Source organism: Lissotriton vulgaris, chromosome 2_1 (assembly GCF_964263255.1).
Source record: "Lissotriton vulgaris chromosome 2_1, aLisVul1.2, whole genome shotgun sequence".
Classification (NCBI taxonomy): Eukaryota; Metazoa; Chordata; class Amphibia; order Caudata; family Salamandridae; genus Lissotriton; species Lissotriton vulgaris.
Genome location: NC_141687.1, coordinates 578,472,348 through 578,487,930, shown reverse-complemented (window position 1 = coordinate 578,487,930; position 15,583 = coordinate 578,472,348). Strand labels below are relative to the sequence as shown.

The 15,583-nt window shown below is 41.5% G+C and overlaps 1 protein-coding gene across 1 annotated transcript; it reads right to left on the bottom strand.

The window, feature by feature from the left end:
* Positions 1-2,588: 2,588 nt before the first annotated feature.
* Positions 2,589-14,862, bottom strand: TMEM258 (transmembrane protein 258). The gene is made up of 4 exons (XM_086955581.1): positions 14,735-14,862; positions 6,171-6,280; positions 3,521-3,651; positions 2,589-2,789 (listed from the first exon to the last, which is right to left on the bottom strand). Exons 1-3 carry the CDS (start codon positions 14,735-14,737, stop codon positions 3,525-3,527), a joined length of 240 nt encoding a protein of 79 aa, XP_086811707.1. The 5' UTR covers positions 14,738-14,862; the 3' UTR covers positions 2,589-2,789; positions 3,521-3,524.
* Positions 14,863-15,583: the final 721 nt, after the last annotated feature.

Here is a 15,583-nt window from a genome sequence, read left to right as displayed (position 1 = left end):
CCTACGGCAAAAAAACATTAATGAGACCCAAAGTCTTTAGTGCCCCCCCAATTGAGACCAAGTGGGATGGACGAACTGCTGTTGCATGCCATTAACACAGACAGCGTTTATATGGAAGAATAGTGTTTTTTTATTTTGTGTTATTCATGAATAAATAAATCTTTTTAATAAAAGGTAAATATTGCATGCAATTAGTTATTGTGGTTACTTTGACTAAGACACAACATTTAGAAGATGTGTTTTATTTTAATAATGGTCTAGGAAGTTATCATTCACTGTGTCTTGCCCTGTCCTAGAAATGTGATTTCTGATTGACCAGGGGGTACTTGTTGCTTACATATAGAACCCAAACCAGCAACTGTAATCCCAGAGGCGTCGCATAGATTTCACATAGTCGAAACCTATTAACGTTGCCAGTCCTTGTTTTGATCAGTATGGCGTCAGTCAGGAGTTTGGCTGTATTGATTATGAAAATTAGGCAGTCTCTAGAACAATGTCACGTAATCAAGCACCAATCCTTTCTGAATAATTTTCATTCAAAAATATTCTGGAATGATTGTTCACTATGAGGCCCATGGGCGCAGTATTTGTCCTTAGGTAGTCTATTATGATTGCCCCATGTAAAAATATTTTCACTTGGATACTTTAAAATCAGTCAATTGCTCCAAACTTTTGGCTTGTGCTAGGGCTTGAGTTATGTTAATTTCGCTTATCAGATGTGGTGGCGATAAAATCATGGATACCATTTCATCAGTAGTCTAATCCTAGTTGTTCTGTCATTGCGCTCAACTACAATTAATCTCAAGAACTTTATGAAAAAAATGTTTTCATTTTTTATGGTACCCCTGCAGCCGTGCACTGTTCAGAATTCAAATTACAAAGAACCGAATGGGATGGTAGAAAGCTAGCCCCCCCCCCCCCTTTCCAGGAAGGGGAGAGAAAATGTTGGTGGTGTGGGGGGGGGGGGGGGGTAGGAGCATACATTCTCCCTAAAATATCAACAATGCACACCAATGGGTAGCCTCAGCCAGTGAATGTATCTGATAGGAATCAGATAATAACAAGTTATATCATCTGCGCTAGAAGCAAAAGTTTATTTTGTTAGAGCCTCACTCAGTCTAGTAGTGGCATGCTTCATCATCAGCCCTTATCCTGATAGCTAAAACCAGGATGTGCTCAACCATGTTCCAGGGATAGATTTTCTCATGCAAAAACTTGTTGAGGTCATTTTGCAGTTTATTGACCTTACTCTGTATAAGGAATTCTTTGGATTCGCCAATCTCTTCATTCGTCTCATCCAATTTCTTTTCGAATACCCCAATTTTGATCTATGTTTAAATTGTCCTCACTTGCTTTTATTTTGATCAGCATGGCATTAGACAGGTGTGTGGCTGTATTGATTAATAACATTTCAGCCATCAGTGTGTGACTTTAGGAAACACCCCCTCCCTCCTGTATTGTCCACGAGAATTTCAGAATAGGGTAAGAATAGTTATGTTTTTATATATGTCATCTGTCTGTGCATCTTTATGAACACATTAAGTCTGTCTGCCATTAACAAGAACAATATTCTCGGAATTTCAGTGTGCATTGTCTTTCACAGCATGATTCGAAATAGTGCACTGACAAGGACACTAAAAACTTGAGTTATTGTGTACTACTGAGGAACCATTTGGCTATTATGGATTGTCTCTTTTGCTCTGCACGACTGCCATGGATTTGAACACACTCATAGATGCAATAAACTCACTAAAATGTATGTATCCATTCTTCTTCTTACAGGAATCAAGAGTGAAAACTGCTCCAGTAGTTTGGGCTAGTAAGCCAGTTCTTGAATGCAATGAATGTTGTGCGATTCTCTGTTCCCCTTTAATTCCGAGGTAGACGGAGACAAGACTTCTGGGAACTTTTCTGTCCTGAGGAATGCCCTGGACAGTAGGGGGCAATTTTTTTAATGCGCTGAAATATGTCAAAAGAATTGTAGGAAAAAAGGGCCATTATCCTATAACTTTTTATCCCGGAATTTTTTTTATCCATACCCGAGCAACCACCAATGAAGGAATACCTGGTTTGCTCAAAGTATTTTTATTCTTTGAAGACAAGACCCTGGCTGCTACTCTATATCAAAAGAACTCCTTGGAAAATGGTTGAGCCCATCCTGCTTTTTAAGTACTAGGATGAGACTCAGTGATGAAGCATGCCACTACTAGAAAGGGTGAGGGTCTAACAGTTTTGCTTCTAGTGGAGATGGCGTAACTTGTTATTATTATCCGATTCCTATTAGATACATTCACTGAGTGAGGATAGCCATCAGTGTGTAATGCTTGCTAGGGCCCCATAAGACTTACAGCAGTGATGCGGTATCCCAGGAGCATAAACTTCCTTTCAGTATTGTACGGTAACTCAATCACAGCAGCGTGTAATTTCATAAGAAGTACTCCGTCAAAAAAAGGACTCCAGTACTTGCTCAGTAATACAAAAAACAGCAATTTTACAACTTCCTTTAGTGTTCCACTAATTGGTACCTGTTATGAAAAATCAAATGCATCAACTTTTCAAGACACACCACGTACACCACAAAGAAGGGGTTGCAGCAGAAGTTATTTTATTACAAAGAGGGGCAATGTTTCCAAACAATAAAAAATATCAACTTCCCAGAATGGCAGAGAGACAATCCATGTGCAGACAAGTGTGGTTGCTGTCCACATCTCAGCAGGGTGATCCCATCATCCTTCCATAATGTCTGGAACTTCAAACAGACAGAAGTAAAAAGGACCTCCATGTACACTCTGAAACAAGAAGAGAACACACTGATCGGAGAGCACCAAGAAGAAATGCAGCAAATAGAAGATTGGATCTCACTGGGCACAAGAAGGAATCCAGACCGCAGAAAGAAGGAATCAAGCAAGCAGAAGGCAGACATATACAATCTATAGGGAGATGGTCACAGAGCTAGAAGGCAATGCCTAATAAATGAGAGATCAGTGACAGAATAGTACAGCAAACATAAGAAGCAAAGTAAAAAGTTAGGACCACAGGAGAAAGGAAAAGAGGGAGAACCTGAGAGAACAAAGGAAAGAAAATCAAAGTGATAGGGGAGATAAGTGGGTGTGGGCAGGGGGGAGGGCCTATCGGGCGCAGGGGGAGCAAAGCTAGTGAGTGGGTTGGGAAGTCTAAAATCAAAAAAACAGGGGTATGTAAGCAGCATTCAGGAGCTTGGTAGCTCAGCCAAGACAATGGGTGTGTAGCCCTATAAACAACAGCGTTGAAGTACAGCTAGCAGATGGGACCAATCTTGTGAGAGGGGTTGGCAAGCAATGGGGGAGTGGAGTGAACGAGGGTGCCACTCTGAGTGGGGATGGGTATGATTCGGCAATCAAAAAAGCAAGATACCAGCACAGGAGGGGAAAACACACACACACAGAGTGAGTCCACAGTCAAGAGAGTAAGGAGCACAATATGTATGAAGCAGTCCAATGAGTCAGGAAGATCCCTGGAAATGAATATGTCACTCTCGTACCTGTTCACACATAGATCCCCACCCAGAGCAACAGGAACAAGACCCCAAAGCCCATGAAGAGTGAGGCCACTAATGAGATGAGCAGCTCTTTGTAGATGTCCCGCGTGTACTTGGTCGACGTCACCTCATAGCTGAATCTAGTGGTTAAGGGCAAGAACTAGGCAAGGGGATCCAAAGCAGCCTCTCTTCTTTTAGGTGGCTGCTGTCATATACATCTCAGAATGTACCCAATGACAGGCAAATCACTTTGAATGTTCGTTTTAACAACTATTGGTTGAAGATTATAATATTTTTAAGTACATTTCTGTACTCGTCACTTTATGCCAAGGAATATCCATGTTGTAAAGATTAAAACGTATTATTTACCCAAAAAGAAACACAGAATTGCACATTAGCTTTTCAGGTCACACAGGTCCTTTCTTCAGAGTTAGCGGCCTAAACCTAATACAGTGTCTTAGGAATAGGCAGTTTTTACAGTTTTAAAGTACAGCAGTCAGACTGAATACCACAGAACAGCATTTGCAAGTATAGAGCAGGACAACATCTTAAAGACAGCTAACTGCCATTCAAAAAAGAAAGATAAGTACCTGATCTCCTGGAGAGAGGGGTACTAAAATAAGATTTGCACAGGATGTTAGTGGAATAACTTTATCAAAGCTATGCCATGGACACAACAATGGCCACGGTAAAAGAATGTCTGTGCTCCTTCGCTGGAGCAGCTGTGCGCAAAATAAATGCAGTTAACATAACATAACATAACATAAATGCAGAAATAAAAAGCTAACTTGTGATTAAGATTATTGCAGCACCTTATTATTGATACTATTCAACACCAGAAGCGTGAGGTCCTTTGGTAAGAGTCCCTCGTTATACTATTACTTTTCCACTGAAATACATGTCATAAGTTGTCTGTGCAAAGTCATCCGGATATGCATCACTTGTTTGGTCTCAGGATTTTATATAGGATTTACAATGTGGCCGACTGTACAGATTGTAAAGTTTTGAATAGTGGCTAACGTATAAAACATATGAGATTTTAAATCAATTTCTGATATTGTGGTATTCTCCAAAATGAGAAAAACCCTGTTTCTATTGGCATTTGCATTTAATTACAATCCATTCCAGATGGTTTCTCTTTGGGGACAATTCTCGCTCTTTTGTTTCTCGTTTACCAATGGCATCCTTGTGAAAAATTTGATTTTCATTGTTTAAGGAAATACGTGGTAGAAAGAGTGCGCGACAAAAACAACTAGTGGTGGGTTCTAGTGACATTTACAAACTAACACATCTTAAGCACTCAAGTTAATAATTTTTTTGGGGGGGGGCAGCTCTATTAAAGAATTTTTCTAGAGAGCAATTTCTTGATACAAAAGATAGTGAATAACATCTTCAAAATCGATACACATTTGTACGTTTCAGTCATATACATAGTAAATGCAGTCCAACAGTGCAGAAGGGGACAACAGAGACAAGAAGGTCTAACACCATTATCCAATGGTTCGAGGAGATTACCTCTTATTTGGAACCCGTCAATGAGAATACATCAGTGTTCCAACTTCATTATGTAATAATCAACAACCATGAGGTACTTACTCAATCAGGTTTAAGGAAGGGATCAGGTGGAACTGGATCTAGACTCAAGCATTCAGCTTTTCCACATCCTTATCAACAACGGCAGGCCACTATCTTTCGTCCTTCTGTCAGATGACTATGACCCATCTTGTGGTATGGAAGTAGGCGTGTCAGTCATTGAACCAGCCTCGTCTTCTGTTAATGAGGACAATATTGCCTCCTAGCCTCTAGCTAACTCCAGTATACCCCTTCTCTTTTGGCCTGTCTAAGCAGGATATAACTTTCATAGCTAGCCCAGTGTAAGATATCTGTTTTCCATACAACATAACTGGGGACACTATGTGCTTCCATTTCATTGTTATCTGCCTATTGGCCTGAACTAGGGCAAACTCAATGAATCTGGTCAAATACCTGTGTTTTGGGGCCTGGGATAGAGGCCAAGGATACAGGGTTATGGGCTAGTCAGTAGATTTATGTTTGTACCTTTGTTCACTGGAGACATAATTTCTAAGCATCACGTATTAATGTGGGGTAAAAAGAGGTGTTTAGTAAGGGAACTGCCAGCCAACTGGCACAAATGGAATGTCTAAGCAATCTTAAACTTGAATGTTTGGTTGTAGAATGTTTTATTCGAGAAAGTGTCTCCACAAGATAGGATGCTACATTAACCTAGCGCACTGAAGAAAAAGTACACATTTTAGTCAAATCTGATCTTGCCTTGATGATGGTTTGCAAGCAAACATGGGTTTCAACACATTTCTTTTTTCCTATACTGCTTATAAGATTTAGAAGTAAATTTGAATGTTTTTGAAACCCATGCATAAAAGCAATATATTACACAAAACAAAAGTTATGGACAAGAAACAGGAAATATTAAGACAGAGTGTGAACGGAAAACGTGGTTTCGAAATCTGCACATCAACTGGCATGGATTGCAGCAAAGCCTGTGACCCGCAATCTTCGGAAAAAAGTGCCGAAATACCAAAGAACTGTGATGGCACACACTCATTCCATATCACTTAAGTGACAATCCTGTTAACTCTCTTGACGCCACTGACACTTCGTATTGAAAGGATACACGAAGAACCAAGCAGTGAAGAACATGCCGATGGCCAGGAGCACCACTGTCAGATGTGGAAAGACAGCGGGGTTCACCGGGCTGGTGTATCTGCTCATAGCCTCAAGCTCCTAAGGAAGACAGAAAGAAACAAGGCATTGGTGAAATAGAGCCTTGGACTGCAGAACTTAAGCAGGAAAACAAAAATCTGCCCACCTTCAGCCTCTTTGGTCCTTTGCAGTTAGTTTTATGGTAGAATTTGCCACAAAGAGAGGTCAGAGTCGGAATCATGAAGCTCAGTGACAAAAATAATTTTCCACAGGAAAGCAGCACTTCCATGCTCATGGCAGCATCAAACTTAGTCTCCGCAATCAGCCTCACAATAAAACACATGCATCCTTTCAAAGACATGGCCTTCCCTTCAAGACAATGTGGTTGGGGGCATGAGGCAGGTTCCTCGCTCAAACTCAAGGCGCTAAGGGTTCCCTGTTGCTGCCACCCCTCCACAACCTACCAACTGGAACAACCTGCTAGAACTTGGAGCCAAGGTGCAGGGTCCTTATCCAGCCTCCCATTACGCCACACAATTTCACAAGACAGTAATGGTTACATAGCTTAAGCAGGTGATGAAAGGGTGGCTTCCATATGCATCCAAAACTGCACACCCATTCCTAGTGGCCATAAATTCTCCTACAGTGTCTGTATGGAAAAGAGTTAATGGTAAGCAAGTATTTAGAATATGAAAATGACAGTAAAGTTTGCAGCTAATATCCTTTTTTAGTTGAAGCTTTCCAGAGACAACACTCAATCTACCTTTTCTGACACATACTCTTGAAGAAGGACTCAGTGATGTGAATAGCCAGCAGATCATTAAAGACATCCCACTGTGTTTTTCTCCATAGCCCTGGTGTACAAATGAGCCTCTCACGTAGACTAACTCCTTTTCAGAAGAAGGTATTGAATCAATTATTTTGGAAAGTTGTATGAAAAATAATACTACTTTAGAATTCAGCTCAAAATGTTTCCAGTCTTAAAGTATAAGCCATTGCAGTTTTAGTTAAAATAGTGCAATTATTACTTCCTAACAAAGACTAGAAAACTGGCGCCTACCCAGGACCCTCCCATTGCAGTAACGTTTTTGACCAGTACTAAATTCAACTCATGCTAAATTTACCAAATAAAATCCCAACATATAAAAGGCAAAGCGGTTTCCTTTCAATACACTCATTGTTAAAATGTGCCTTCAAAAGCTTTACATCAGCTTTTGGGCCGCATAAGCTCTATACAAGTGATTTATAAAACGTATGTAACATTCCACAATGTGTCATATTATTGCCATGGAGAAAAAAGCAGAACAAGGTGCCAAATGATGTGCTAAAAATGGCACTTCCTTCGCACAACGCACCACTCCGGATGACAAATTTGTACACTGGATGTAATGGGAGGCACATTCTCCTAACAGTTTTTCCTAACTTGAAGTTCTGCCCCCGTAGAGTCCTTCGAGGGCTCCGGCCTAAGATTTGGATTTAGAGAGACTCAAGACTAAACTAACCTACCTTAACGAGTCCATCTCAGGGAGTCACAAATGGATTCTTACATTGTCGTGGATATAACACTTTTAATAGGTGTACACTCAAGACCACTGCGAATGTCAAGCTGGATACAGGGAAAGTGGAGGAGAATCTCTCCAAGATACTCCCCTCCCCAGGTCTATCCACAGTTTCCGGTAAATTATACAGAATGGGAGGACTGCAAGTTATTAGTCCCACACCGATAGTTGACGGGTTGATGCAGTTCAGATTGTTTCTTACTCGTTCGTCTTACGTTTTACCATCCTAAGAGAGGATTCTAACATAACAAAAAGGGCATTTGGGGCAGAGAGTGGAATAGAACAAGGCCTGGGGGGATGAATATTGATTTTGACAATATTAAAATGACCAAGAACAATAACTAGTAGAATGGCAACAGTGGCAACTCCTCATTGTATACAAAACTATTTATAGCTACCCCAGGTAATTGGCCCTATGTAAGCAGTCAAACAAACCCCAAAATCATGGGCACCATCTTAGAAGCCTTTCCACCCACACTGCGTCAATTATAAAGGATAATCAATGTCTTGTTATAGTGGATATGATACCCTGATATGGTCCCGAATACCTCTGCCTCTTTCTCAATACTTTAAATGACAAAAAGGAGTATCCGCACTATAAATTACAACATCATCACTTTTTGTGGGGTTACATGTCAAGTTAACCTGGATATTGTTGGGCTTCTCAGTAACCTGTCATGACAAAAAACGTAGTACAATCAATCAATAATTGCAAAACCATCCAAGCCTTCACAAATAACACAGAATGTAACTCCTCTATTCTGTTAGAATCCTAACCCAAACTTACCATGTTTCTTTCTCTACTCTATCAGTAACCTTACCCTAAACCTTTCACAAACACTACTCATAACCCTAAACCTAATCTTTACCATAACACCTATGTCCTTCGTCAAACCTTATCTTGCTTTGTAACAAACTTAACACTTGACTTGGAAAGGAATTAACGCTGTGCTCACAATATTTTCGCCCATTCAGCAGGGAAGGCTCTCTGTACAAGTGTTCTCCATTTAGATGCTCATTGTTGTGACATTTCCTCTCCATTCTACAGGCCAGCTTTTTGTTTGCTTTAGGGATGCCAAATTATCTTTCAAAGTGATCAAGATGTATCAGGTGAATTATGACACAGCTAGTATAGGGAGTAAATATCTTACTGGGCATTCAGTTAAGAATGGTAACCATGGGAGTAAATTACAATCAATGAGGTATGATTGTTGTCATCTTAATTTAAAAGATTCTTCACTATAAGAGTGGTTTCTAACATCTGCACGGCAGTGGATAGGTTGAGTTAACTTGTTACTGTGGCTAGCTGGATCCAGCTGGTAAAGTGAAATGGGCTACTTCTACCCCTTACACTGTGTAGTTGAAGCCGCAGTGCAAAAGTGAGAAGAGCATGGATGCAAAGTCCGAGAGTACAAAGTGTTCAATTTACAAATAAAATGAGATATAAGAAAGATAAGGTAAAAGGCATCACATTTGTAGTTGGTAATTTGTCAACATTTTTTTTGTTTGTGAAAGGTTGCTCTCAATATTCAGGAGTGACATGTGTAGCTCATATTAATAAAAAAAGATGTGGTGCCACTCACAGAAAATGGCGGAATGCTGAAAAAGATACCAAACAAGCTTCCGAGGACCGGTTTCTGGCATTCCAGCCGTCTTCAGCCCGGCTCGCTTGAATCCAGTGGCAAACTGAGCAAGGGACTCACGTCTGAGCATACCCTGCCACACTTATGGCGGCCAAAAGCGGTACAAAAGGGGGTGGTGATGGACAGAGCATCCGAATCAATCAAACACTCACACCCAGTCAAAAGATCTGGGTTTAATCCATCACCGTTCTTTAGCCCACTCTGCCAGCCAGTTCAGACACGGCTATATGCAAAAGGGGGTGGTGATGGACATATAGCAAGCAGCACAGAGCGTTTTAAAAGTGTGTGTTGTGCCTTTAGTAAAGTCCCAATAGCTTTCTGGACGGTGTGATCCTAACATTACCCGTTTTATTTTTCAATTTAATTTATTTATTTTATTTTTCAGGGAAGTGATGTGATCCAACGGCTAGAGCAGTCAGCCTCGAAGCTGGAGAACCAGGTTAGAGTCTGGGCAGGGACGCTCAACACCCTGTGATTGTGGGAAGATCCCTTAATCTCCCTGTGCCTAACAAAATGAATGTGTCCGTCTGTAACACAACTGGTGCTAATATAAAGCGCTCCGATACCTTTTCGTCGAGTTTGCGCTATATAAAACTTTTTTGAAAAAATTAGTAAATCTCCTTTGATTAAAAGAATTAGTGCAAATTGTGTTTCACTGATGCACTCTCCTGATATCCTGATTTTTTTACGCCATTAAAGCTCGTCAGTGGAACTTAACTTATGTGGTGGACCACCTACACGACCAAGCAAACGATCCTCCAAGGCTAAATGGGAATTTGGTGCCGGCGCTGCTCTTCGCAGACGACACCATTCTGATATCACAGACCATGAAGAGGCTACAAAATATGTTGAACGGGTTTAATAGATATATACTGTACAAAAAAGGGCTTAGAAATAAATGCAAATAAAACTAAGTACATGGCCATAAACCCACAAAAGACACTTAAAAAGAATCTCGTGCTCAGTAATGAGAAAACAGAATATGCCACTAAGTTTACTTATTTGGGCATATTACTAGACACAAACTAGCCTGGATCTAGCAAATAAACCAATTAGCCTTAAGGTTAGCCCAAGGGTCAAGGGCAATCCTTAAGAAGTACAGCTCAACTACAAGGAAAGCTGTGACACCAGCACTCGAGATATATAAATGTAAGGTCCAGGCTGCAGCATTGTATGGATCAGAGGGGCACAAGCGACATCCGACATCTAACAGCTGGGGAAAACAAGTTTGCAAGGAGATTATTAGGACTACCCCAATCAACACCACTTGCCCACTGTTCCACGATCTAAATTTGAAGCAAATAGGTCATCTCGCAACCCTACGTCCACTGCTCTATTGGATACGGCTATGGACTACGCCAGAGTTACTAGCATATAGAGAAGGTGCACGCGAATTATTGGATATTGATACATGTCTTACCTCCCCGTGGTTAAGATTTGTCCGGAAATGGCTGATTGAGTTAGGTCTTGAATCATACTGGACTAAACCACATAATTTAACACCAATTTGTAAAGGCAATATAAAAGTGTAGTCATTGGCAATATACATTGAATGCACTCCACTCTGACCCAAGATTAGGAAGGTTAACAAGTGAATTCCTTTCTATTAAGCCAAGCCGGAATCGCGAGGATTTTCTTGATCATATCCAACCGTTCCTAGCAAGAATTCTGTATCTAAACACAACACATTACAGATCAAGAGCTATACTGTAAAATAAGTGGGGGGGGGGGGGGAGGATCTTGCCTGTTCTCTATGCACTTTAGGGCCTACAAACAACATCGAGAACATTGCACATATTTCGTTTTTTTGCCCAGCGTATGATAGGGCAAGGAGCAAATGGATTCAACCATTATGCAATTCGTTGGGAATCGGAAAACATCAAGAGGTGCTGAGGGTACTGACAAGTACCCTACCACATGTCATATTTGCGCTATCAAGATATTTGTTTATAGTGGGTCTAATAAGGAAGAGAATGGGGCTAAAGTTGTGATATACTAATGACCAAGATATCTGCAACCATGAAACTTACCTTTAATTGTATGAATAATTAGACATTACTCCATGTATATTTTAAAAAGGTTTTATTGAATGAAGTTGTTTTATTGCAACTGCCAATTTTATTGAAATTATGTAACACTTGGTTGAAACACTTCAGATTATTTTATAGAAAATGTTTCACAATTAAATCTTTTATGACCTTTGGACGAAATAAAGAATTTATAAGATAAAATAAGATGTGGTACTGACTTTAAATCTTGTAGAAAACTTCAAATGGTAAAATACTCAGGTACCAGTTCCAGTAAGGGCGCAACCCTGGGTGCTGACCATTTTCCCGTTACCCGCAAGTTTAAAGAAACAAACATCGTGTGTGGTGTCTTCACTAAGGCTGTCTTCCATAAAGCGCCATAGTATTGTGTACTCTTCTCATGACATTTCGCTTCCATTTAATCTCTTGAAAGGAGCTTAAATTTACTAGGTGCTGACTTTTAATTACAATTCAAATCATACTATGCCCTTATGATTCGCTCAGCAGCTCCTTTAAAAAAGCCCTAGCATAATCCACATTTAGAAGAAACACTGGTCTGTCTACTCTGGAAATGTATTCGCTACAATTTGTCAAAAGAACTGAAGAGCTACTTTTGAGTAACAGGACGAGTTCGCTCATCGTTTTTTATATATAACAAAAACCAAGAGATATTTTATCCAAAAATAAGTATTCGGTTACCTGCCTGCAATTTTAAGACCAATATGGAAAAGGGAGTGTTCATAGCTGCCAAGGTTTCAGGTTGCTTGTGTGACATTTCCACAATTTCTGAGTAAATATGAGTGACATTCAACAACTATGAGTGACACTTCCTTGTGAGCAAAATAAAAGCACTAAAACATCTTCGAACTGCTCTAGATCCCTGAAATGGAAACTTAAGATACAGATACCAATGAGACATCCGTTCAGGGCACCAACATCACATGGTAGCAGTCAGAAACGTAATATCAACAGTGCAGAATATTTGCAAAGGGCTGCAGAGTGTGCAGGGGCAAGCTTCTCTATAGGATAAAACTGTGTAGACAGCTGTGAGTTACCGCGTCTACCCTTGACTCGAGGCCCGGGGCCTAATAGCTAACTCTCTGATTCAGAAAAGGGGGTGGTGATGAACAGAGTGTCTGAATTAAGCAGACCACTCTTACCCAGTCCAAAGATCAGGGCTTGATCCATCACCGTTTTTTAGCTCACTGCACCATCCCAGCTCAGAACTTGGCTATATGCAAATTAGTCTGACCCTGGCCCAGTGCATCATGGGAACAGGGCAGACCAAACTACCAAGCCAATTCTTATACTGGGAATAGCTAACTCTCAGCGTCGATTCCCCTCCTGCTTATAACCCTCGATACCCACCAGTTAACAGAGGAGTGTTAACAGCAAACCTACCCAGTGCTTCAGTCGAGTTCTACCTTTGCGGGTCTCCGTAATGTATCAACACAGACAGTAGTGCTGGATCGGGGTCCGTAACTGACCTGGCTGTATTTTCGGTTTCCTGCTCTTATTCTGTAAAATGAAAGGAGGCCAAACAAAACAGTGCCTTTCCTTTTCATCCTCTGGATACACGGATTGGCCTCTCTTCATTTTACAGAACAATTAGGAAACCGAAAATTCAGCCAGGTCAGTTTCATTGCATTGGTTCGTCTTCAGTCTCTGGCGTTAGCAACAGGTTGTGGTCCTGGGATAATTACTGACGAAACTCGAGATGATCGGGAGCGGCAGGGATTGGTTCCCTGACATGACGGCAAGACAAAGCAGCAATAACCATACAATTTTACTGAAACAGTGCACACTATTCACAACTCCGTTATTTATTCTGCTAGAAAACATCCCCTCTTTGGAATCCCGTGTGGTGCAGCGACCGGCACAGGATTGCGTCCGCCTCCAGGCTCCTACACTCCTGTTTTCACAGAGTTTGATTACGTTTCCTTTTGCTTTTGGCCTCGCCTATGAGCTGGACCTCGTGTGGACTCTTCTGAAATCCAAGTACAGCTTCTCTTGTAACCGGCGCTGACAGCAGCATGTACCCCCGGGCACGGGCCGCAGCTCAGAAAAACACTTGGTCACACACAGCCCAGCCCGCAAGCTAACTCTGAACTACAGTTTACTGCAACAGGACCGCCACTGAGTCAGCTGATAGCGCTGCTGCTAAAAAACTAATTATTTCCTAGAAATTATTATTCATATTAACTCACTCGGTAGGCTGCATGCAGCAAACACAGTCAGTCTCCACTTGCTTGTGAAGCCACCTCAGGCCGCGAACCGCGAGCCACTGCAATTCGAGTTTACCGTGGGAGCGGACCGGCCTGCCAGCTGCAACGGTAACTCCCTCAGCAATTCGCAGTGGGGCCATCGTTGTCATTTTAAATTTACTGCAGCCGGGGACCACGCGGTGGTGCGAGTAAAGGAGTGCTGCCATGATTTGCTGCAACCGCTACCTCGACGTGACGCAGTCAGAGCGGCACCACCACCGGAAATCTCCTTCTGTGTTGATACACTGTAGCAGTCAGTCGAGCCGGTCCCCAAGCCTGTGAACAGAGCGCGCACGCAAGGGAGCGAGCGCGCTGCCACCACTCCAGCTTTGCTTTAGCAGTAGGCAGCGCTAATGGCTTGACAGCTGAAGCGATATGCCTATATTGCGTGACAATGCATTTCAGTGCGGTGATCCACACTGAAATGCGTTAGTGTCACCACTAATGCATGACACTAGGCAGGACTGAGTGTTTGTGACTTAGTAGGATATGGGATAGATAACCGATAACACTGCACATCTAGGAAGAGGTTAGGAGGTGTTCAAAATAGGTCCAGGAACGCTAAATACATGACAGATTTACATATATCAAAATGAAATACACTTATTCACAATATACCTAACGAAAATAAAATTAATTTACATACATTGGTTAGGCAAAAAAAATAGAACTGGCATGGTGTGTGCCCTTCCTGATTGCATGCAGCATCCCTCTATAACACCAATGTAAGCTATCAGTTCGCAAATACTGCACAACTATCCCAAAAGCCTATCTGCTCTTCGTCTTTAGCGAGGTTCACATAACACAGAGCAATAATCCCTCTCCACAGCCTTCCTGTGAGCAGTATTACTAAAAAGTGTCTGGCGATTGAGATCTGGTGCTATGAAAAACTCTTGTCAGGAGAGAGTAAACAAATGCAGGCAGATACAAGTTCATAGAAGGGGTGATGACAGAGTGATGCGGTCTGCAAATATTCATTTTCTATTTTTTTTCGCGAGTCGTTCCCCTCAAAATCCCGGCCACTATTCTGACATTCTCTCACCATCTCTTCTGCTGTTGCTGCTATTGCTGCTGTCACCACCGGAAAGACACGTCTCACAACGTAGGTTCAGGATTCACGGAGCACGGCATGCTGGGAAAGAACAGATCTACTCTGCCAAACGCTTGCGCAAAGGCTTGCCCGCAACAGACATGCTGCCGCCATTTTGAAGCCAGGCAGTCAATTCGCCCTGTGTATGTCGCACCTCTTCAAATGGCCTTGACCTGCTCTGGTTCCTATTCTTACTGTCGAACTCTACAAGCCTGAGTTACATGACCGTTTATGCGACATTAAGTTTCGGCGAACCAGAGAAACAGTTTGGTAAACGAGAGAAGAAACGACATAGACAATGGACTAGAAAAGTATAATTTACAGCCTTCCAACTAAGAACTAGAGCGCTGCATTCACTACTAATACTTATCAAGTGACGCAGCAAAGTTGCCATGATAGCTGAAACAGTTAAGGTTGCCCGGCCAGGACTTTATGTACAATCTCCCGTAATGATTTTCAAAACTGTTTTTATGCCTTTTTGTGTTTTTTAGCTAACAGTCACGGATAATTAAGGCATCTGTAGGACGCATTTTAACGTGTTTTCTTTCTTATAGTTGCTCTTTTAAGTATGCACTGACAAGAGGTGAAAGTTCTGCTTTAGGGAATTTTCTTCCTTTTTGTATGGGGCTTGACATTAACATGCATGCCTACATTTTAAAACAAAGTGGGAGATTTGAAATAACAATAAGGGGAATGTATTTTCCCCATTAACTTATATTGAAGTAGTGCTAATTTCAGGTGGGACATGCAGTGTCCTCCCAGCTCGGGTGCATCCATATGAATACGCTAAACATGGAGCTC

Bases quoted from the DNA above. Each gene is read 5' to 3' on its own strand.
- TMEM258 (XM_086955581.1), bottom strand. The intron at 3,652-6,170 runs GTATCCTTTCAA...CACTAGATTCAG, and splicing joins TTCACTGCTTGGTTCTTCGT to CTATGAGGTGACGTCGACCA.